This window comes from Procambarus clarkii, chromosome 63 (assembly GCF_040958095.1).
Source record: "Procambarus clarkii isolate CNS0578487 chromosome 63, FALCON_Pclarkii_2.0, whole genome shotgun sequence".
NCBI lineage: Eukaryota > Metazoa > Arthropoda > Malacostraca > Decapoda > Cambaridae > Procambarus > Procambarus clarkii.
Window position 1 is genome coordinate 10,448,446 of NC_091212.1, and position 24,705 is coordinate 10,473,150.

Sequence of the window (24,705 nt, forward strand, 5' to 3'; positions counted from 1 at the left end):
GTAGCACCATCAAATGTGCGGAATAATCAGAAGGAGCTAAATATCACCAAGGATGCCAATACGAGAACAGAAATGCACAAGTCGAACGATATCAAACAAATCCGATTCACCAAGAATTCTATCGAGGGACAAGTGACTGCGAGGGGCGGTCGGAAAGCAAGACACATGCTCGTCCTGGTAGTCAGGACATTCAACAAGGATATGCATGACGGTAAGATGGACAATGCCATTTGGACAATAAGGAGCTGAGAAGCGCTCCATTAAGTGACCATGAGTTAAGCGAGTGGATGCATCCACGCTAAGAGCCATTTCCCACCACCAGTTACGGTGGCAGGAGGAAAGCCACGAGGACACACAACGCTTAAGAGTACGCAGATTGTTATCAACAACAGAAGACCAAAACCCTGCCAATGGGCAAAGCTAGAGGAATGAATAACCGGATAAAAGTCGGAAAAAGGAATACCTTTACGGGAAATGGGACATGAGTTTAGAAGACAATATTAATTAAAAGAAATTACATAAAATTCTTACAAATTACTCATTAGGGTTAGTCATCACAAGTGGGTAGGGTTATGCCAAGTTTGCCATAATGAATGCTACTTGTCATATCCAAAAATCAATACTGTACTACAGTGCAGACTAGGAGTCACAATAACGTGGCTGAAGTATGTTGACCAGACAAACACTAGAAGGTGAAGGGACGACGACGTTTCGGTCCATCCTGGACCATTCTCAAGTTGATTGTGATAAGACCACAATCTCAAGTCGACTGTCAGAAGTCCACAATCTCAAGTCAATTGTGAGAAGACCATTTTCACAATCGACTTGAGAATGGTCCAGGATGGACCGAAACGTCATCGTCCCTTCACCTTCTAGTGTGTGGTCTGGTCAACTGTACTACAGTAAACCACTGAAAATCCATAACAGTTGTTGCCTAGCCAATTCCAAATTAAAGATATTTATTACCATTATTTTAGACTGACATGACATTTAGATACCTTTTACCAGCATGCTAGTCAAATTGACCAAGTACCGTAACACAAAACCAAGCAATGCGTGTTCTCAAAACACGTACCGGAATGTAATATTATAAATACAACCCCAATAAACACAAGCGTCAAAACATTCTTCAAGGAGGCACCCTCGGTAGCTTAAGCTTTGGTGAAGCCAAACCTTGAGAAATGTATCAGTCTTTTTAATCCTCAACATGCATCTCATGAAAATTCTCACATTGCTTATGTCCCCAGCCCTAAAATAATCCTTGGACAATTATGCTAATTGGTTATATTTATAATGGTATTACAGTATACTGTATGCCTTGGGAACACATGTAGCTAACTAATTGTGTAATAAACTTCACAAGTAAAACTTCACAAGTAACTAAAATAAATGAATTCACATTGTATAAAACACACTAATAATGACTTTCACTTCCTATTTTTTTGTATATATTTCATTGATACTGCACACTTTAATTATCTGTTTTTCTTTTTCTTTTACATAAATTGTTAACATATAACATTTAGGATGAAAGGGATAAAAAAAATGGGGTCTCAATAGCACTTGTAACGCTTCCCATTTTAACAAACTTTCCTCCTGAACAAAATAAATTGAGCTTCACAGGATGTTCTCAAATTAGATTTTATAAATATCATGGAATAATAAACTAAATTACAAAATATTTTGTATCTTACCTCCACAATAGCATCAACTGGACAGGCTTCTTGGCAAAAACCGCAGTAGATGCACTTGGTCATATCAATATCATACCTTGTCGTACGTCTAGCTCCATCAGCCCGTTCCTCTGCTTCAATGGTTATAGCCTACAGGAAATTCAATATACAGTACTATTAGAAATTTAATGAATTGAAGGTAGTAATCACTTATCTATGAATCAAAAGCTGTTTTAAATTAAATGAAAATCGCACAAACTGTGCAAGTTATGATGTAAAGTTCAAATTTCCTGAGAAAATTTGCCAAGACCTTCAACACTGATAAAGTGTTTAATTTAAATGTTGTCTCGGTTTGTTATACAGAAACCTCTTATGTTTCTCATAATTCCCTTGTACAGTATATATATTCACTAACAAAGTCATATAGGCCACAACAATTACTTCGTGAATATAACAGTGTGTGTGGTACTGTATTTACAAAATTCTGTTCTTCCAAATATTTTAAAAAGTAAGGGGTATTAACACCAACTCCATTACCTGGTACATAATAGTTTTTGATTTATTTGATTAGCTTGATTAATTAATTGCTTTCATTCACAAATACACAGGCATTTTACATCTATAATGGCTTTCAACATGTATAGCACTTTGTTTAGTGTGTAAATTACACAGCATCCAGCATAAAATTACAATCAAGACATGTTGACAAACACACAGCATTACTCTCAATGGCTAATAATTTATAATACAAAATGTATATTGTTTACATCTGAGTATTCAAGGATAGATACAAAAAGCACAAATATAAACAATAATTTTAAGAAACATTGTACATTAATTTCACATCACCAGCAGTCTCACGGGTCAAACCTGGATCTCTCTCACAGGTCGTTTGACAGGGCTCTGGTTCAGGCTGCAATTCCATAATAATATCAAATATCCAGCTAGAGGTATGCATGCTTTCCTCTAAGGAGCTTATCTATTTTGTTCTGCAGACCTGCCACGTCATTCATTCATTCTCAAGTTGAATTTCTTTCAATCATATTGCAAGAGGGAATGCAGTTAGCTGGATGGGTGATTTCCTATCATAAAAGATCATTTGTCTTAATGATCCCTTACTCTTGTAGAAATAAAGCCAACCAATTAGGTCAATGAGTGCAAAGATGGACACGAGCTATGTCTTGAGCATTTCCTCCCCAAACAATTTAGCTTACTAATATCTTACTAAAATGCTTACTAATCAGCATTTTGCAAGTCCCATAGTTCATGACTATACAAAGGAGACACTAATAAATGTCTACTTTTGACCAGGTGTCGAGATTTCATGACACTTAAATTTGAAATTTGTTCTAATTTTCACGTCTCGGATGATAACGAAGAAATTAACAGGTTGGAAGACATAAAATAACCAAGATGCTTTTCAGAAATATCACTACAATCTCTGTCCAGTGTATTTAAGATAGCTTCTGGAAATTTACTAGAAATAAACAAGAAAATTTTATGTGGCACTAAACCTTTTGTATTATTACCTATGTAATAGCCAGCTCTACTGAATCAATCAAAATATACAGCAAATAATAAAGGTCTAGAAACCATACTGTATGACCCAATTTTTATGTCTAGTCACAGTACAGACAGTACTGATAAGATGTATACAAGTATCTAGGAATTACAAGTATTTAACTTAAATGGTTTTGAAGCACTAGGAAAATATGCGAGTGTTACCGTCTTGAGAGTTGAAATACCGAATAAGTTTCTTATTTGTAATGCCCAGCCAGCAACTTTGGGTGAATATCCAATTTGTAAATTCACAAGTCATACAGGACGAGTGGACAAGTAGTATGGACAAAAATAAATTGCAATATTTTTTTTTGCAAGCTACAGCATAATTTTATATGAAAAATAACAAAAAAAAAAATTCCTGGGTAAGAATTTTGTATGCAGGACTTCAACTAGCATTGGGATGCAGCATGCTAGTAGTATCAGTTCTGACACGTCTCATTTTCAAAAAACTAAATGGAAAGCAGTTCCTAAGTAAACAAATCAACATGTTGGTTTCCCTATACATTTACCAGAGATGTTATAGAAAAACCAATAGAAATATATGAAATACAATGTTGAACACATCCTTACACTCAATCCTAGCAAATGTGCTGTAGTTCTTTTTAACTTAATTGGTTTGTTTTATCCAGATCATTAACTCACGACTGAGGCAGATATTCCAGTAACATACAGTATTCTGAATAGCATCTGGGTAACATTATATCATGAAAGGGGCCACATAAATGTTGAGCTGTGTAAGCTAAATTGTGCATGGAGGAAATGTTCCAAGACATATTTTGTAGCCATCCTTGCACTCATTGCCAAATGATTGTAAGAAAATACTGGTTAAGAATGAGTAATGTGTGTAGCAGGCCTACATAATAAAATAAATTGTCAACAGGGAGAGCAGGGGTGCTTCTAGCTGATTACAGTACAGTACTTGTTATTAAAAAAGGAATTACAGTACTGTCAAAGATATGGCTTGTTGACAACTTAAAAACCTGTACAAGTTGAATTCTTGTAACAATTAATAAACCTATAATATAAATTATATGATTTTCCACTTACTTGGGCAGGACAGATGGCTTCGCATAATTTACAAGCAATACAGCGCTCTTCACCAGATGGATAACGACGCAAGGCATGTTCCCCACGGAACCTGTTTAAAAGTACTGTATATATATAAAACTCTAACATACAGCTTCACAAGTACTGTACTGTCATCCCACTGAGTCCAAATTTACATTCAATCTCCCTTTACACTCACTTTTCAATTTACATCGCATTAAATTTGACTTGCATTCTTTTTTCTGAATGCAAATGTACAAAATTAGAAAACTAAATATTAATCATATAAAACATCACTGGATTTGATTAAGTTGATGAAGCTGACAGGGCTTCCACATGGCACAGTGTGCCATGTGGAACTCTTATCAAATATATTTATATACTTCAACAATAACAAAGATGGAAATGTCAAAAGTTATGTTGAAATGAAGTACGTAATGAATTTAAAAGACAGCAAGAGCTTAACTATGAGAAGATGTATATGCAGATGTCTTTGAATACATTTTTCAAATCAGAAGGGAAGAAAAAACACTAGAGAATTAAAAACTGCATAGCAACAATTTCTAGGAGGAGCTCTATGAACAGCCAAGAAAAACGTGTCTCATTCTCAAGAAAAAGGTCTCTCTCACCTTTATACAATGTTTCTTGGCCGTTTGTTATCTCAAATATAGATTCAATAGTTGGGCAATATTTAAAATTTCTACCCCTTGTTTCTACTGACTACAAAAGACATCACTGAGTTTATGTAGCCATGTTTCTTGCTCTCTCTGGATTTTTCTTCACTGTGCATTGCTCCCCAAAGTCATTTGAAGGTCCACCCTCCTTACTGCTATCATTTTCATTGACTATGGCAAACCCTTCATATTTGTCTCCCTTTTTATTCACAACCTTATTTTATGTACAGTACCAACCTTGGGCTAAGTGGTCCTTTCTCAAAGGGGTAATTGATGGTAGCAGGCTCCATGAAAATATGACCCAGTGTTACAGCAGCACCTACAAAAATGAAACAAACTAGGTATTATACCAGTAGTAAAATATTACACAGATGGCAAAGGTACATATAATTTTTTAGCAAAAATCTATTAAATACTAATACACTGTAGAATTGTAATTTTTAAAAGAGAACAGGTCATGATATAAACATGAATGTGTAAGCCCTTTGCCCCTTCCCATTTCATTACGTCAAAGATCACACCTATGTACATTATTGTGAAAACTTTACCCACACACACACATTGATGGAGAGCTTCCTAGTCATACTACTGCATTATATCTGGCTAAAATGTTTCTCATTTACCTCACTTACTGAAACCCTTTAAATGATGGTGAGGACTCAGGAATTTGGAGCATATATGCAAGTTTATTGCAAAGGTAAGAAGACAAACATAATTTGTCCCAACTCCCCTCTAACAATGTCCTCCCTCCTAACCCCCAGCTCATTCTGGTCCTGGCCTCCAGCAGATGTCCGTAAATCACTAAGCCCTGGTGTGTTCCTTAAAGCTTGGGTGCTTCCAGGTTGCTGTATTTGGGAGCTACAAAAGGAGTTGTCCAGAAAAGTCACAAAAATCTATTACACAATAATTATTAAATATTCAAGTAATCATTGGGAAAAATTACTGAATTTGTTGCACATTATTAGTATTTACAGTATGTTACTTCTAAAATATTTTTTATGGAAAAAAAAAAAATTACTGAACCAAGTACGTGATATGCATAGTTCATAATCAAAGCTTTCCCACATCTAAATAAGATTACACATTTGTGTTGCATAAATCTGACCTCGCCAGAGTTCCGTCCAAAACACAGTGGCAGCTGCCCGGTCAGTGATGTCTTTCCACTCCATACTGGGCTCATCTGGAGTCACATACTTGTAGCAAGAACGTGCTTGTGTTACAGCAGTACCGCGCACACACGGTACAAGTAGTGAGCCACTTGAAACTGCAAAATAAACCACATGACATAAAATAATTTAAGAAATAATGGAGTGGTTTAGATTTAGCAATTTAAATTTTTTATTGAATATACTGTACAGTACTTATTCATTTATATCTTATGTACGCCATTTTTATTTGGGTGGTGGTTTACATTCCCCCCCCCCCAAATAATTCTGGCATGAAAATACACAATGTGTATAGCATGTTCACTTAATCAATAAAAACAATGATTTTAGCCATAAAACAGTTTAATAATAGTACAGCTTAAATACAATGAATATTATTAGGCTGAGTTTCATCAATTAGTTTTGGTTCATTCGGGCCAGACTCCACTGTACTGTACCTTAATTTCAAATTTTGGTAAAATTAATTGTAACAATATAGTAATAAGAAATTTCATTTGCACTTATCTTGAAAAATACTAAATAAAACACACACATGACATTATAAGAGGACAACTGTTCTTAACCCCCCAAAACAAAAATTCTTGGACCTCTCTACTTAAGTTTCTCTGTTTGACCTATACTTAAGTTTCTCTGTTTATGCAGTGTTCACATTGACAAAATTAGTACTCTCTTATGATGTACGCCCTGTCCTGATACTCTCCTACCAGGACAAGTTGAGGGCCACACGGCTAACAAGACTGCAAATCAGATATGATAGGGCTGATCTCATCGAATCATTCAAAACACTGAACAATTTGGAAGAAGTTGATTCGGACAAATTCTTCAAAAGGTCAGATATAATACAGACAAGGATTAATGGTTTCAAGCTCAACAAGCCACTGTGTAGGACTGAAAACAAAAGATGATTTTCCACCCACAGAGTTAAAAACCTATGGAACTGCCTACCCACCGAAGTTGTAACTCCGAAAACTCCGCTGAACTTGAAATACAGCTTGAAAAAAATCAGGACAAATGGATGGCTCTTTGACAAACCACCGGCTTCCTGTCCTCATCGAGGCAACTAGTGTGCTAGTGGCCGTCAGGTAAATTCAGATGTGAAAGAGAGGAATTTCTTACTGGTAATATTCACTTTGAATTCTTAACATTTATCCTGTTAACAGTTTTCAATGTATGTCACATTTTAATATATATTTGCACAAAACTTATAATTCGCTTGGCGCAGTTTTGTTACAAAACTCCAAAAGTAAATTATTACAAGCTGAAATAAGGGCGACTTATCCTGACACCGGTCTGCTTGAAATGTTAACTCAAACTCCGGTAATTTAAGTGATGCCACCCCACTAAGAGTACAATTGTACTCGTAAAATTGGAACATTCAGCATGACCAGTACAATATATCCAAGGTATCATTTGGGGAATAAATAAGGAAAAATACATACCATTGCGGCCGTATGAAAAGAGCCGTACCGCAGCCATGTTTACAAAGCCTCAGCTGGGAATAAACACCACAAGTCTCAACAATAAACGCATTGAAACAAAAGAAAAACGAAAAGATGAAGCTCAACTGCATACATATTAAACTTAAAATCATTGTAATTTATTTTCGAAACACTTGACACTTATACAATACAATACAATACAATTTTATTTAGGTAAGGTACATACATACAATAAATTTTTACAAGGATTGTTTGACTTATAGGTAGAGCTAGTACATACAATGCCTAAAGCCACTATTACGCAAAGCGTTTCGGGCATAAGTTGGACTTAAGTTGCTGTAATTTACCTGAGGGACACCGACATTCGAGTGGCCTCGAAGAGGACAGGAAGCCGTGGGTTTGTCAAAGGTCTCCTGTATTTGCCCGGACGATTTTTTCCAGCTGGATTTTAAAAGTTAGTTTTGGCATTTATGTCTTGAGCGGGTAGGCGGTTCCATTTGTTTATTACCGATATTATATTTATATACCAATTATATGTTTTATATAGATATAGGTATATCAAAAGCATCTCCTGTTTTCAGTCCTACACACTGGCGTGTTGATAATTGATAATATTGTTGATAATTTATAATGTTAATAATTTATAATAATGTCCATAACTGATAATTATAATTTATAATTGATAATTATAAATTATCAAAAATATGAGTAGATGGGAAATTTCATGGTGTTCATATAGACAGCAATGTCATACTAAATATCACAAAAGGTTTCTTAAATATGCGGCATTCTTACTAAAATTAGAGCCTGAAATTAAGCTGGACATGGGCATCCCAATCTCTGTTGTCATAACCGCAGTAATTTAGGAAATCAGGAATTGCAGAAGAGGAACATCAATTCAATTTCTCAATTTCTTTCTTTATTATGCACCCCATACCCATCCTGTGGGCGGTGGTGTAAACGATTACAGAGGCACATAATCGGTTCAGGAACTGAACCATCTAGTTCGTTTAGCTAAGCAAATAAAATTTTTTGATGCTAGTTACAAAATTATTAATGTTATATATACATCCCAAGCGGGATGTGTGCGGGATGTTTCTCTTGGGACTCGAACCCTGGATTCCCGATTGTGAGTTGAGAACGAACCCAACGTACTATGCAACCGAGATCCTCTAAGCAAATTCATGTTAAATATATATAATATTTACATACTACCCAAGACTCAAAAATAAACCTGCTGTATAAACAATGTGTGGGAAATTATTTAAATTTGGCGGGAGGTGGGCGGCCGCCCAGGAGGGTGGCAGCTGCTGTCTGTTTACCTCCGTGTTTACCCTCTCAGCTGATTGACATGGCCTTGAAACATCCCCTTTGCTACATTTAACTCCCCAATGGTACGTTAAAACCCCATTTTTCCCATAGATCTTTGTAGTTTAAGATATTTTCCACCGAATGATGGTAAGTAACATTAGTATTAGCTATGCGAGAGATGATTAGAGGGCAGGAGAGTGTTGTGGCAGTGTCTCTTGCTGTCAGTGGTAGGCTGTCAGCGGTACTGATCACTGCTCTAGTGGTCTCTCAGCCATCCTCTACGCACTCCATCATCATAGTCCCTTCATATAATGGTATTACCGGCCAATAGTGTTTTTCTTTTTTATCCTGGTGCTGTTATCAGCTATACCTGCTGGCTTTTTCCTGACGAGCAGTTCTCTATCTGCTCTCTTGTTAGTCCGTTCTCTGCTTGTTATTCTATGTGATATCCTTCATATTGCCAGTATCATATAATGCTGCAGTGTGCCTTTGATACTGTTATCAGCATATATTGTTGCTATCATTAAACATCGACGCATATCTCGTAGACTAGAGGTGTATGGGCCGTCAATCATACACGATGTTGTTGTTATAGATTCAGCTACTGGGAACAAAAAGTTGCAAGTAGCACGGGCTATGGTGAGCCTATAGTGGACTTATCTGGCACAAGAGCGGGGCTGTAACTGAATCATACACGAGCCACATGGATAATATATACAGTACTGGGTATATACAGGCGAGGCCACTACACGGCCGCCACCTCTCCTGTGCAAGTTGTGTTGGGATATTGACTCCATATACCTGCAGGGAACTTGGAGGAGGGTGACTTGCTGGCTGCTGCCACTCATAAGGCAAGGAGGCTTCACTTGGGTCAAGTACCTGTACTGGAAGGGGAAGTGATATCTCTGGTAAATAGGATGCTTACAAGTCGAGACCTGGGGGTCATAAAAAAACCTCGATAAAAGCTAAATGTGTATGAATACACTCTGGCTTCCTGTCCCCTAGCACAATGAATAATTATTATGCAATGTTCAGGACTAGCAGCAATATTGGTGATATCAGATTGTAAGTAAGTGTGCTCTAAAAATCAACTTTTGAGTAAAATTGAGAAAAATGTACACAAAAATCTTCACAAACAAGAAAAGAGATATGAAGGCAAACTGAAGCTGCTGCTGTTGATTGAGAGGTGATGACAATCTTGAAACTGGATGTTCCCAGATTGAAGCTGATGAGTGGTCTAAATATGTATAAGATGCTTGCATTACTGTTCTGAGATAATGTATCATTGTTACTAGCTGTTGTATATTCAGATATCATAAGCTATTTAGTTTTTCCACAAGGTTTTTATATGTCAGCTGATTTATAAAGCTAGAAAGATGTTGGAGGCATACAATGACTTTGACTGGCTGGGTTTGTGACAAAATTATTTGGAATATTTACCTACCTGAATTTACCTGAGGGCTACTAACACTTTAGTGGTCTCGATGAGGACAGGTGCTGGCAGCTTGTCAAAGATCCCCCAATTTGCCCTGATGATCTTTTTCAGTTGGATTTTTAAATTTTACAGAGTTTTGGCATTTATGGCTTTGGCGGGTAGGCGGTTCCATGGCTTTATAACCCTGTGGGTGAAAAAGCATTTCCTGTTCTCAGTCCTACATTGTGGCATGTTGAGCTTGAAACTGTTGCTCCTTGTTTGTGTTACATCTGACCTTTTGAAGAAATTGTCTGGATCAACATTCTCCAACTTGTTCATTATTTTAAAAGTTTCAATGAGATGCTAAAAAACCAGTTGGTGCTCTCTAGACAATGGTCAGAACTCTGATGAAGCCAGGATGTCACATAAACACTAGTCTATGAACAAATCCACAAGGGCCGAGACGAGGATTCAAACCTACATCTGAGAGCATCCCCAGATGCTACTTTCATCGACTGAGCAGCGTCTGGGATGCTCTCGGACGTAGGTTCGAATCCTCGTCACGGCCCTTGTGGATTTGTTCATTTGATGCATCAAGCTATTGTGATTTCTGTGTGTACTGTAGCCTATATTATGAGTGGACTGCTCCAATGATGGTTTTCTGGGTGTGTATGCTGGAAGTGATCTGGATGCTGGATTTCCCATTGTACAGTAACAGGGTAGGAGTTGGTAGTTCCTTCTTAAAATTAATTATTCCAGTTGTGTGACATATTTATACTCCCAACAAATTCTCATTTAACTGTGCAGTACAGCAGATTTGTGTGTGTATTAATTCCATCTTCTACCATATGTGACAAAGTAATATTTACTAACATACAATTATTGTACATGTTCTGTCAATATCATTTAGTATTTTTTGTTATAAATGAAATTTGCAAAAACATTTCAATAAATTATAATTTTTCCGTATTTTTTTCTTGCATATGGAGGTACAACCATGAGTACTGGGGGTGCGGGGGAGATATATGATATAGTCTCCATAAATAAATCTCTTGATGAGCTGGGTAAGTATGATCGTATTCTGTATTTGTGAGACTAATGGGGATTATTATCATGTTAAAATATTTGATCTGCAGTGTACTTCGACATTATATTTCTTCATTGTACTCATACTTTTTAAGAGTAAGCTAATTATAAATGTACAAACAACATACCTGTACTGTATTATATATAGGCAATTATATTGATTTACTCGTCTAAGAAATTGTATCACTATAGCTTTGCAAATCATTGTACAGATTTAATAAAAGTACTGTATAAAAATAAATACCATACACTGTTTTTTGTCCTTTTAACCCTTTACAGACAGTTTTTTTCTGGTAGGTCCCCTCAGTAGCTTCCCAGAGCTGTAGTGCTACAGTACTGTAGTAAATCCTGTAAGGTTACATTAGGTTTCTGTGACCTGCGATGACAGACAAGGAGCCAGGACCAGAATCTGACTCTGTGCAAGGGTAGTGCAGCATGGAAATCAGAGGTGTTCCCAAAACTATGAAAAACCAGCCAGAAACCCTAACTTTGATCCTCTCAACCACCACCGGATGGTGGCCCAGGTTACCTGGGTCCCGACCAGCAGCCCACTTCACTCATTCACTTGCTTTGGTGTTCTGGTGGCATGGACCAGCTGGAGGTGGTCCCATCTGATGTTTTGATGGCTTCAGAGCCTTCTTCTGAACTTGCAGCCTCCTGGTTTTGTGGTGTGTTTCTTTAGGGTCTGCTTTTATGAGATTTCCACACCTGGCTCTCCTCCTCCTTCCTACCTCTCAATTTTGAATTCTGGGGAGGGTTGTAGGTGCTGGCCTTGGCCCTTCCTTTCCTATGGCAGCATTAGGTCTCAGGGTTTTAGGGGTTCATTTGAGAAGGTTCTGGGTTTGCTTGTTCTTCTTTGCAGCCTTGTTACATCTATTTCTATGGTATTGATTCTCTCCATGGGATTGTTTTTGTCTTCCCTCCCAGTCCATGTTCTGTACCTTATCTGCACCTTCCATCTGGTGCTGTACCGAGTAATTGGGATTATGAGCTTGTTCTACCCTTCCTTAGGTTTCCACTTCCTCGGCTCCCTTTATATTTTAGTCGGGAGGGCTTACTTTCCAAAAGTTCATTTGGCTATGCAAGATATGGTCTTGATAAGCTAGTTACATAGTTTCATTTATATATCAGCAATGGGTTTAAGAACTAGACCACAACAGTCTCTTAAGCTAAGCAGTTTATATTTGCAGTGGGCAAGCTACACACAGTGTACCTATCACCCATCCAATAGGTAGCAATGGAAATTTTACAATCGCATCCACTACCAACAGTAAGCAAACTTTGGGATTTTAGCTAAGATATGATTTTAATGTATCAGTCTTGGGAGTTCCTTTAATGCAGATTTTTTGACAAACAAGAAATAGATTATATACATGTTATATTGTAGGCCATTGAAAACTTCTTGTAAGAGGCTTCTTATGATGACTGGTTAACATGGTTGACAAGAACTACAGTACATTTTTCCTTGCTAATTATTTCACTTTTATGCTTTCTTTCACAACTTAGTTTGAGTTTGTGCATTTAGTGTATTCTGCATATATTTCAGGCATGTTAAGCACCATCACTTCAAGTCGTAAGGAGTTTCTTCAAGAGTGCTTGAGAGACAGCATGGAGAAGCTTAATGTAGAGCAGCCTGGACCTTCTACTTCTCGTTGGGACTCCCAGAAAAGCCCCAAAAGCTCTGGATCTTCTCACTCTGTCGAAAAGGAAAATGCAAATATTGCAGGTTTTCAGGTTCTTACAATGAATTCAACTTTTATCACAAGCTTTAAAGCTGGCTATGAGCTACCTTGTCATGGAATCAAAGAGCCCTCCACAAAACGAGTGTACAAGTGTTGCATTACCCGTAGACGTCGACTTAGGACTCACCCATATGATAATACTAGTAATACCTGCACTGCAATTTCAAGTACGAGTGAAGTCTCGGGATACAACAGTGGATCATATCGACTTAGAACAACCAGTCTTAGCAGTGGTACATGTAAAAAGAAAACCTTCAGCAGTTACAGTAATTCCACTTCTAGCGGTGGAAATACAGGACATGTGTTGGTCAGATCTCGCAGCATGGAAAATTTAACTGCTTCCATGGATGAAGGGCTGATTTTGACTTCAAAACCAAGAGAATTGGAGACTGTATCGAGAGGTATTCAACAACTCAGAATGGATGATTGTACATGAGAAGGGGGGATGATGTGTTACTGAAACACTTGAAGGCCCAAGTAATAAATGTAAGGACTAGTTTGGTTTGTTGTATTTAAATAAATAGTTTATAATCAGTTACATATGAAAGGAAATAACCAAGTTAGTAAGATAGTTCCTGGAATAGTACACATAACCTGGACTACCTTACTTTGTAAAGTTGTTAGATAATAATAGACTGAAATAATGAATAACCTTTGTATTTATTCATAAGCTTTAACACTTTAAAGGTTTCAGATGTAATTGGAACATTAAAAATATTTTGAACTATTATGTAAGTAAAACTAATGACTGTACTATATTCTCAATAATTTAATAGTAAATATATACATATATATATATATATTAGAGTCCAGATCTGAAGCCAAAGTGATGCGATGAATTGTGACCCCTTACCTTTGTTTCTGGGTTATGTTTCTCATTTTTTTATTCAAACCTTGTTAATTCTGCCACATGAATTAAAATGGAAACTTACAAATTGACTCTGTATGAGTCTCTTATTTTCTGTTGAAATTGTGAGTGTACAAAGTACTGTATTTGTTCAGATTAGATTCTTTCTCAATCTTTACATTTTCTTATTATGATATAATGTGTCTTAGTTTGGTGGGGTGATTCATTACCGATTGGACCCGGCTTTGATTTCCAGGCAGAGTGAGATGTTTGAGCATGTTTCTTTGCTTCTGATATGGTTATTCAACTAGCAGTAAATAGGTACTGTACCTAGAAGTTAGGCAACTGTTGTGGTTCCATTCTAGGAATGCTCAGTCTTTGGCCTAGAGGGACCTTTATAAATATAACCCAGACAATGGGAACTACTTAACTTTATTAATGTTTTGGCATTGCCTGCCTGGGGATGCCTCAGGTATAATGTAATCATTAACACATTAAATAAGACTGTAAATTAGAGTAAGAGCAATGAATTAATATAATGCTGGCAAGTGTTGTGCAACATATTTACCTGAGAGCCACCAATACTAGTGGCCTTGACAAGAACAGAAAGCTGGTGGCTTGTCAAAGGTTCCCCCACCCTCATTTGCCTTGATGATCTTTTCCAGTTGTACTTTAAAAGTTAACAGTTTTGGTTTAACATAGGGTTGCTGTATGTCTAGTGTGGTGTGTGGTGGTGGCCTTGATGTGACCTCACACACTCGGATCCTCTCATTTGACCAGACTGATAATTTTGGGATGCTGGACATAGTCTTCCTGGCTTGGCACCTTCTTTTGATAATGACTTACTTACTTACTTGCTTACTTGGGGTACTGAAGCAACAATTGTTGGTATTGCTGCCAAACTTGTTGTCTCATGTAATGCTTGATGATCCCCATCTACTTGGACTGGTTGATATAACAATGATCTTAATTCTTGCAAGTCAGCATTTGATCCTTGATGAACCAATTGGTTGGGCTACTGTTCCTTTGTTTCATCATATTCAGCTTCTCCTCCTCCTCCTCATATCCCTTGCAAGTGATATACAGTATAGTCATAATATCTTGGCTCTTTCTCCTCGTACTTACCTTGCCTCTTGTACAGTAGTTGGTTCATTCATTCTAATGAGCCATCTTATTTCTATAGACTTACGTTTTTTATTTGAACACCTGTTGTCACCCCACTGAACCACGGTGTATATTGTAATAATGCAAATTTAAAGCTTAAGAAAGATTCTATGTGATGTGAAATAATTTATGCAGCCATTTTTAATCAAGATGTTAAAAGTAAAATCTGCTTTCATAATTAACAGGTACTGTATACATATCCATGAATACTTATATGGTGTATATAAAGTGTAACCTCAATAGAACAAACTAAATGGGATGTGGGCCCATTCTAAACTATGAAGGATTCTGTTTATATCAAGACTTACCATTTTTTTGCCATTAATTGACTAATTTTTTTTCAACACAAATCACAACAAAAATCACACATACAACATACAATTTATAGCAAGGAGGGTAAAACATCCCAAACACACACAAATATTTTTTTGCATTAAAAATGACTGCTACTGTATTCATGTCTACAGCATGCACATTCGGACCTGCACGCATACAGTGAGGCAGAGGGAGAGAGTAGCGAGTACATAGGGGAACATAGGACTCCACAACTGTAGCTCTCATCCTCTTAACAATTGCACTTACAGTACGTAATTGCACAGAATGACAATACATACATACAGGGATACAATATATACATTTACTATATGTACATTCATAAATACAACATACTGTACTGTATATACAAAGTCTTGCTGAGTAGAAGCCAGTTATCTTATGCTCAAACCACTGAAGTCACAAGAGTGAAATAATTGCTCATATATATATGCCTCGTACCTGAACATGCAGGCAGAATATTTATTTCTGACAAATGTGAGAGTCTGCTTTGTTATATTAACAAGTCGGTGTACTTTACTGTATATAAATTTACAATGTTTTGGTAAAATACAGTATAAGAAATTTAACTGAATCACATTAAACTAAATAATAAAATCTTCAAGGTGAGAAGTTTAGGGGGGGGGGGGCCTTAGTTTCCAAGATTCCCACTGCATTAATCACACTGATTGGATGGTTTCTCAGAATAATCTTTTGTTAAAATATTTAATGATAATGGTAGCATTTTGCAAAATTAATTTGGCGCTGGTTTTGGACACTGTTTATTAGTTTAATGATTATTTATACTTAATGATTATATCCGAGTAAGGTTTTTGAAGTTATAGTTGTTCTATTTTAGTAGTACAGTACTGTAATGGGAACTGTATACAGTATCTAAGGAAGACATAAATTAAAAGTTATGATAATTTATTTGAAATGGTCATTGAATAGTGAAAACTCATTGTATAGTAATAATGTATAAGTGGCCTGGAATGATAGGAATCGGTGATAGCAATGATTACTGTCAGCCCTCAACCTTAATGAGGCTTGTATTTTTGGAAAACCAGGTGAAGAATAAGTTTAATTTAGGCGAAGGAAAAAATAGATTAGATTTCAGAGGCCTCAAATACCTGTATTACGTTTTTCCACTTTCAATAAAACGTATTTCTGTTTATACTAAATTACAATAGATTCTTTAAGCAAGGTTCTGGATGCTTGGGAAGATGCATGATGCAGGAATGTAATTCAAAAGTATGCAAAAATGTAAGATGGTTGTAGTGAGTCACATGGAAAATCATGGTGTTTGACCAGTGGGTGCATCTGGGACGATACAGAGGTTAGGGTGGGACAAGTGAGGGTAACAGGAGAGTGGCACAGTGCATCACCTTTACTTTCACTTAAAAAATTCACATGCCATCAAATTAATCCTTTGAAAATTTGCACACGGCCAAATCCTGCTCAAGATTTTGGTGTTGAACGCAAATATCTTTATATTGGTGCACTTGGAGATTGCACAGATTGAGGGTCATTGGTAATTAAGAACAGTTCAGTCTCAAAATCACTTGCAGGTTTTGTGAAAGTCTTACTGATGTTTCGGTGCATCCATCTCCTGGGGGCTCTGCTCTCCTTCATCTTTTGGATTGCATCCCAGTTATTCAAATGCCTCCTCCAGGAGGGGTAGTTCAATTAATTTCCTTCTCTTTTAGAGGTGGTCTCTGTAAGTAGTCTTGCTTCTGGCTTCTGCATTTTATTATTATTATTATTATTATTATTATTATTATTATTATTATTATTATTATTATTATTATGTACAGTACTTTGGTGGTGTTCCCTTTCAAGGCATGTTGACTGATTGTGCTGTTGATCTCTCTCCTTCTGTTTATCTTAATGGTGTGGAAAATAGACGGGGCCTACTTCCTCTGGCTTTGTGGGCAGCACGGCCATCTGCACCTGTTTGCCTCCATTGAGTCATGGAAGTTTCTAGTCTTTGGGGCATCAGTTCCAGATTGTACAGCATTTGAAGAGGGTACATTCTTTCTGACCTAGAGGATATGGACTTATCCTTTCCTCTTTTTTTTTTTTCCAGTCAAACTGCTGTTTCCTAAGTTGCTTGGGTTGGGAACCAAGTGTGGGCCATATTCTTTGAGTTCATATACAGTTGTTTCTAAATTAGCTCTCCTGGCTATTCTCGCCCAAAACTCAATTTTTTCTCACTTTAGGGATCTGCCTCTTCTTTGGATTCAAAAGAGTGTCCTTGCCTTCCATTTGTTCTATTCATTTGACATTCACCTTTTGCGTTGGTTATCTTACGTGTGTTCTTTTCTGTCTTGCCTCTTCTTATTTTGCAAGTTACTGCCTATTACCTTGTCTTGTTCAGCCTTGGCAAAGTCTCTCTCACTGGCATTGATGGGGTGGATAGGGAGTTGTACTAGCTTCTTTCTCTGGCTGTCATGGATATTTAATATTCAGCAGGAGTCATTTATGTGTTCTGTCCTCTGGATGCAGGGCAGTGTTTTTGCATGGTCACCTTTGTTATTTATGTCCCTTGTTCCAAAGTGTGAATGAATGTGGGGTTTTGAGAGGATTTTGGGCAGTTTTTGACCTGCAATGTAAGGTCATACTGTACTTTCTTGTCACTGACAAATGGCATCAGTTACCAGCTTCAAACTTTTGTTTTGACTTCCAGAGGATCTGGGCAAACATTATAGACTCTGAAATCTAGGCACCTGAAATTAGATCACACTACATGCAACTAAAATGTTCGAGATATGGCCAGGCTGACGAGGAAAATTATTTATGTACAGTATTGTGTCTGACATTATCTCATTTTATTTTGCTTTACTTGCAATATAATGTTGAATTTCATGCAAAATTTATTTTTATATGGCAAATCCATTGAATGCATTTTTTCAGCATTATATTACTGTTTTTCAGTTTGAGTTTGACAAGAAATTAACATTTTGCACAGTGTCCTAGTATTGAATATTTAATGTATAGTGTAACTCTTTTTTTTGTGTTTAATTGATGTGCATAGTAGTTACAGTACATAATGTAAGGTGTAAAAATATTAAGTATCAAGTGTATGTAACAGACAGTTGTGATGTGGGAGTGTAAAGTATATGAGAGCGATGTAAAAATGACGAGTATTTTTGAAAAGCAGTTTTAAGCTCAAATTGCTATTATAGTACAAGGCTTTTCAGCTGTCTTACTGTGGTCAGCTCATTTTTAGTACTATCCAATTATGATCATAAATTTCATGTACAATTTACAAGATGGAAATTAACAAGGTTTGATTTTATAAGTTTTAGTAGAGATAAGCATACTAATGTTTTTTGTTTGTAGAAGGAAAATTACCATATAATGCCTCATTGGTGTAATTGTTTACTACCTTTACAAAAGGGTTTTGCATTTATATATATAATGCTTTTATTGTACAGTAATATCTTAGCCATTATAAAATTTAATATGAATGTATAGCCACTTTCTGATGGTATGTTTCTAGTAACAAAAAAATATATTTAGTAAGTAACCTTTTGATAAGAGAATGTTGTTTACCGTTTAAGCAGTTAGAGGTCAAATTAAGGAATATTATATGTTGATGTTTTTAAAGAATTTTTGTTTGTTTATGCAGAACAGTGTTACCATATAATTCTTTGCTTTATGCACTTTCTCCAAGTGTAATGCATTATATTAATTTTAAAATTCAGTACTGTTTAGTAATTTATCGCTCATGTAAAATATTACAATATTGTTCATTCTTTGCCTGACTTAACATTGTTTATGTTGTCTTGCCTGACTCACATACAACTAATTATGAACTCTGGTGTATTTTTTCTACATATAATATATACCTAAGTGTTGATAGTTGAAATGTATCAAATACAACTGACATATCATCATCCCATAGCATTGGATAGTATTTGAGTGATATCTAATAGAATGCCATCCAAATGTTCAAATTAAAGAATGGGACTATACTTGAATATCCGCAGATAAGTCATAAATTAAGTGTCAATAAATGGATTATTGTCCGAGCGCCGTGGCCCGTGACAACAGCGGCAGTTGATCTCGAGTGTAATCTAGCGGAACATTATTCGTGTGTCATATAGATTGCTATTTTAGAACCGGAAACTAAAATAATGCATAAGTGGCATCACACTAAGAGGTATAGTTAAGTATATCTTGAGTACTGTAAGAATATTATTAAAATATATGTTGCCAAGTACAGTATTGTAGATTGTTACTCCAGTATCACCATAGAGAATATTACATCAGTGTTATCAGAGAAAATGCATTTCCTGTGTTGTCTGAGAGAATGTTTCTCATGGGTCACCAGAAAGTCTTTCTCATGTGTCACCGGAGAGTTTCTCATGTGTCACCGGAGAGTTTCTCATGTGTCACCGGAGAGTTTCTCATGTGTCACCGGAGAGTTTCTCATGTGTCACCGGAGAGTTTCTCATGTGTCACCGGAGAGTTTCTCATGTGTCACCGGAGAGTTTCTCATGTGTCACCGGAGAGTTTCTCATGTGTCACCGGAGAGTTTCTCATGTGTCACAGGAGAGTTTCTCATGTGTCACCGGAGAGTTTCTCATGTGTCACAGGAGAGTTTCTCATGTGTCACCGGAGAGTTTCTCATGTGTCACAGGAGAGTTTCTCATGTGTCACCGGAGAGTTTCTCATTTGTCACAGGAGAGTTTCTCATTTGTCACAGGAGAGTTTCTCATTTGTCACAGGAGAGTTTCTCATTTGTCACAGGAGAGTTTCTCAAGTGTCACCGGAGAGTTTCTCATTTGTCACAGGAGAGTTTCTCATTTGTCACAGGAGAGTTTCTCATGTGTCACCGGAGAGTTTCTCATGTGTCACCGGAGAGTTTCTCATTTGTCACAGGAGAGTTTCTCATGTGTCACCGGAGAGTTTCTCATTTGTCACCAGGAAGAGATACTCTTGTCTCACTAGAGAGAATGTCAACAGTACCCTTTCCTGATCTATCATTTGTATATGTTCTTTTACTTTTTCAGTGTGGAATTAACAAGATGTATGTGTTAACTCCCAAAATTAAATGCACAATAAGAGTATCATATGCAGATCTTACCTTTGCTTGTATTTGTAATACTGTATCTATTGTAATACAGTAATGCATCTTTTGTTGAAATCTAGTGTGCACCTGCATTTATTATGAATTTTGTTTGTGACTGTCATTTTCATGTTAAATACTGTATGTGTACCATCTGAGTGCACAAGGGACATTCTTGAATGTGTGAGTTTGCAATATTTATTTTGAGGTATGTTTATTCAGTTGTGTTTGTATTGGGAATGAGCTCGAGTTTTTGACTCTGGCACTTAACCATTCAACTAGTGTGATCACTTCCCCGTCCCTCCCTCCCTGCCTCCTTCCCAGTCCCATGAGCTTTGTTGTATTGGAGAGTATTTTCATTTCAATCTTTGTATGGAGTTTCCTGCCATTACCACCTTTACTGGTTCATTCCACTCACTTCTCATATTTTGAAACGTTATTATAACTCTAGCTCATTTGGGTGTTCAGTTTCCATTCTTATGGGTATGTGTGGATGTTTAAGGCCTGTAGGGGAGTAGGAGTTTTATATTTTAAACATAAAATTAGAATTTTTTGTCATTAAAATCCACTCAAAGTATAACATGTTTGATATACTGTGGATTAAAATCCACAGTACTGTATATCAAACATGTTATAATTTATGCATTATGATCTGTTAGATCAGTCATAGTCAGGATTAGTTTTAGAAAGCTTGTATTAAAACCTAGCAAAATGACCCCTAACAAATTTATGTATTAGCTGAAGCTTGTTCAACATACATTGCTGCTGTATGTTTTTTCACATGAATGTATTACTGTATGTCAGAATGAGTAGCCATTGACCTCAGTTCCTACAGTACTGTAACCATTGAAATGCAGCCTTAGTCTCTGCCTCCCTTGTGCTCTTGCTTGATTTTACCTGAGGGCTATCATCTTGCTAGTGACCTCATTGAGGACAGGAAGCCGGTGGCTTGTCAAATGTGTCATGATGATTTTATTCAGTTGGATTGTAGCAATGTTTTAACATTTACAGCTTTGGTGGGCTGGGTTTTTCACCCATGGGTTTATAACCCTATGGGTGAAAAAACATCCCTTGTCTTCTGTCCTACATTGTGGCTTGTTCTGAACCCTCATATTTTGCTTCTCATATATATTTTTTGCATTTTACTTATATATACAGTACTTTAGATAGATGTTAGCTGCTCCACCTTTTTAATTACCTTCACTAATCATCTGAATTCTTTGGAATTTAAAGTCTGTATTGCTGACTTTCTATATGAATATGGAATTTGATGGCTTCATATTTGATACCTTTGGTTTCAGTGTAACAAGTGTCAACGGTAAAAGCTTTTACCAAACCAAATTAAATATTAATGTTCATTATACACAATTTATGCTCATTAATAAACTGTCCAGTATAAGTACAAAAGTAGAGTTCTGTAATTTTCCAAACAATTATGTAAATGCCATAATTAATGCAGTTCAGCTTTGCATTTTATATAATTGAAAATTGTACTTTACTCTAATATTTATGCCACACTATTTGACTGATAATTCCTCCCTGAAGCAAAAAAAAAAAAAAAAAAAAAAAGAGTTCAAACTATAATAGTACAGTTTTGCATTGTTTACAAAAAAAAAAGACGAAGAATTTCATTGTTTACACGTTCAGGAACAACGTGAATTACAGTGATCGAATATGTCGTGTACTAGAGCACCAACTGTGCAGTTGGCATAGTGATGCCATATATTCTGCCCAGTTATTAGAAGATACAATGTATTATAGTACAGTAAAAATCTCCTGATCATATCAGCAGTGGTATTACATTTGGGGACCATGCTTTTCTGATGATTTGAAAGTCATGTTAATGTATATGATGTATTTCTTTTATGTGTATATGAATTGAATACATCAACATAGAAAATTTGATGAGGTATTGAATCCAGTGTGATACAATGTAGAAATTTTTAAATTATTATTCATGGAATTATGAGTTGTATAGTGTTGCAAGAAACCGTGACTAGTATTTTTCACAAGTAAAAATATACCAGAGTTGCCTTTAGGATATACTTTACTAAAACTTTATGGATTAATTTATTATGTATTAGTTTACGAGAGGGATTTGTGTTGAGTGAAGGCCGAGATCCACAAGCGTGCGTTGTACATTTTATATTTCCCACAAGTGTGTTCTCTGCTGAAGTCACTCCTATGCACCATTTTGATTTGTTACAGTCAAATCTATACAACTATATACAGTAATTAAGTTTATACAATAAACTTACTATAAAATATAAAAGTGGATAATTTTACTAACCATACTGGGGGATGTGTGTGTGTGTGAAAATTAGGATTAAGGACTTGCCCAAAATGCTATGCGTGCTAGTGGCTGTACAAGAACGTAAGAACTTTTGTATATATAAATAAATAAATAAATACAAACATTTTAAGTGTTATATAACTGTAAAACTGTTTATAGATAAATATACAATGCTTGTACAGTAATTACTGCAGCATCACAACAATAATGTCACTGATGAAATAAAGACGTATAGGGCCTCCCTCTTCTTACATGAGGATTAATAAAATGTAACTTCTAATGGCAGACTTCTGACCATCGGCCAGAAAATAACTAGAAAATATAATTGAGGGAATTAGTAGAACTTTAAATGTTTTACATGCAATGTTTGGGTAAAAAAGCTGCACTGCAAGTGAGGATAAGGGGGATGACATTTATATATTCCAAGTAATCCTACAAATAGCACTCCCAGGCTTTTTGCCTTCTTTTGATAATTACTTAACTTTGGGCAGGTCCTTAAACTAAACATTACAGGTAACAATACATACATTGTAACAATACGAGTTCAAAATAATACTGTACTGTATTACAAATTGATTGAATATTTATTACAGTATTTATTTATATATATGAGAATAGATTTGAACAATTTGAATAGAACTGAACAGTTTGGAGGATGTTGATCCAGACAATTTCTTCAGTAGGTCAGATGTAAGACAAATAAGGAACAACGGGTTCAAGCTCAACAAGCCACAATATTGGACTTAAAACAGATACTTCTTCACCCACAGGCCAAAACAATGTCACATTTTAAAAATCTAACTATAAAAAATCATCAGGGGAAAATAGGGGGAGCTTTGACAAGCCGCCAGCGTCCTGCCCTTGTCGAGGCCAGTAGTATGTTAGTGGCCCTCAGATAAATTCTGGTAGAATATACTGATGAAACTTTAGTCTTTAGTGTTAAATTGGTGAGTGGGTGATACGAATAATGAAATATGTGGCGCCAACATAGAATCCATTTGTCGTGTTAAACACTTAAGAATTAATCATACTGCATAGGCTCCCCGGCTTGGGGCTTTCTGTTAATAATTACTGATTGACTGATTGATTTGTAACGGTTCTATTGTTACGTAAAGTATGGTGACAAATAAACACAGACACTAAGATACTATATATATATTTGGTCGAATATACAGAAGTACACAGGTGATACTTTGGTGTGAGTTAAGCGCACTGAGCGTCGGTACAGTATCTCGCAAGTGTCTGCTCTAGACCACATTTGAAAGTAGACTCTGGTGAATGTTTGCTATTCTGCTGCTTATATGCTCGGGCAACACCTCACCGTGTTGCCCGGGCAACGCCTCACCTCATTCATCTCCAAAGGTTGACAGGACTATTAACAATGCATTTGGAGCGAGTATATTATTGGGATAATCTACTCGCTACAGATTGATAAAGATTAAGCCACCCAAAAGGTGGCACGGGCATGAATAGCCCGTAAGTAGTGGCTCTTTTGAGCCATTACCAGTATTAAGAGCTTATACTGGAGATCTGTGGAGGTGCGACTGCACCCTGCGTGACGGGAGATGTCTCCCGTCAACATAATTACTTAGGAAATCTGTCTTTTTAAACCATAAGTAGTTATCCCTATATCGAGACGTTTTCTATGGAACGTGAGGGAGGCGGTTGAGGGTCCCGCCGGTAGATGACAGCGTGAGGGAGGCGGTTGAGGGTCCCGCAGGTAGATGGCAGCGTGAGGGAGGCGGTTGAGGGTCCCGCAGGTAGATGGCAGCGTGAGGGAGGCGGTTGAGGGTCCCGCCGGTAGATGGCAGCGTGAGGGAGGCGGTTGAGGGTCCCGCAGGTAGATGGCAGCGTGAGGGAGGCGGTTGAGGGTCCCGCCGGTAGATGGCAGCGTGAGGGA

The 24,705-nt window shown here is 36.7% G+C and overlaps 2 protein-coding genes across 3 annotated transcripts; one reads left to right on the plus strand and one right to left on the minus strand.

The window, feature by feature from the left end:
* Nucleotides 1-1,565: 1,565 nt before the first annotated feature.
* Nucleotides 1,566-7,670, minus strand: ND-23 (NADH dehydrogenase (ubiquinone) 23 kDa subunit). Its single transcript, XM_069308700.1, has 5 exons — nucleotides 7,563-7,670; nucleotides 6,063-6,221; nucleotides 5,195-5,276; nucleotides 4,284-4,374; nucleotides 1,566-1,823 (listed from the first exon to the last, which is right to left on the minus strand). Exons 1-5 carry the CDS (start codon nucleotides 7,597-7,599, stop codon nucleotides 1,581-1,583), a joined length of 612 nt encoding a protein of 203 aa, XP_069164801.1. The 5' UTR covers nucleotides 7,600-7,670; the 3' UTR covers nucleotides 1,566-1,580.
* A 1,171-nt stretch (nucleotides 7,671-8,841) lies between these two features.
* On the plus strand, nucleotides 8,842-22,784 carry LOC123769531 (uncharacterized). Of its 2 annotated transcripts, none has more exons than XM_045760747.2 (3): nucleotides 8,842-8,956; nucleotides 11,277-11,351; nucleotides 12,920-22,784. In XM_045760747.2, the coding sequence occupies exons 2-3, from the start codon at nucleotides 11,285-11,287 to the stop codon at nucleotides 13,549-13,551; spliced, it is 699 nt and encodes a 232-aa protein (XP_045616703.1). In that variant the 5' UTR covers nucleotides 8,842-8,956; nucleotides 11,277-11,284; the 3' UTR covers nucleotides 13,552-22,784. The 2 variants fall into 2 exon arrangements, with proteins under 2 accessions (XP_045616703.1, XP_045616702.1); XM_045760746.2 differs by lacking the exon at nucleotides 8,842-8,956 and adding an exon at nucleotides 8,970-9,187.
* The last annotated feature ends 1,921 nt before the right edge of the window (nucleotides 22,785-24,705 follow it).

Excerpts from the sequence above, each read along its gene's own strand:
- ND-23 (XM_069308700.1), bottom strand. The coding sequence starts at position 7,599 with ATGGCTGCGGTACGGCTCTTTTCATACGGCCGCAATG. Across the intron at positions 6,222-7,562 it reads CTTTTCATACGGCCGCAATG|TTTCAAGTGGCTCACTACTT; the intron begins GTATGTATTTTT and ends TTTATTTTGCAG. Across the intron at positions 1,824-4,283 it reads AAGCCATCTGTCCTGCCCAA|GCTATAACCATTGAAGCAGA; the intron begins GTAAGTGGAAAA and ends AATTTCCTGTAG.
- LOC123769531 (XM_045760746.2), top strand. The coding sequence starts at position 9,043 with ATGCGAGAGATGATTAGAGGGCAGGAGAGTGTTGTGGCAGTGTCTCTT. Across the intron at positions 9,188-11,276 it reads CATAGTCCCTTCATATAATG|GTACAACCATGAGTACTGGG; the intron begins GTATTACCGGCC and ends TTGCATATGGAG. Across the intron at positions 11,352-12,919 it reads TAAATCTCTTGATGAGCTGG|GCATGTTAAGCACCATCACT; the intron begins GTAAGTATGATC and ends CATATATTTCAG.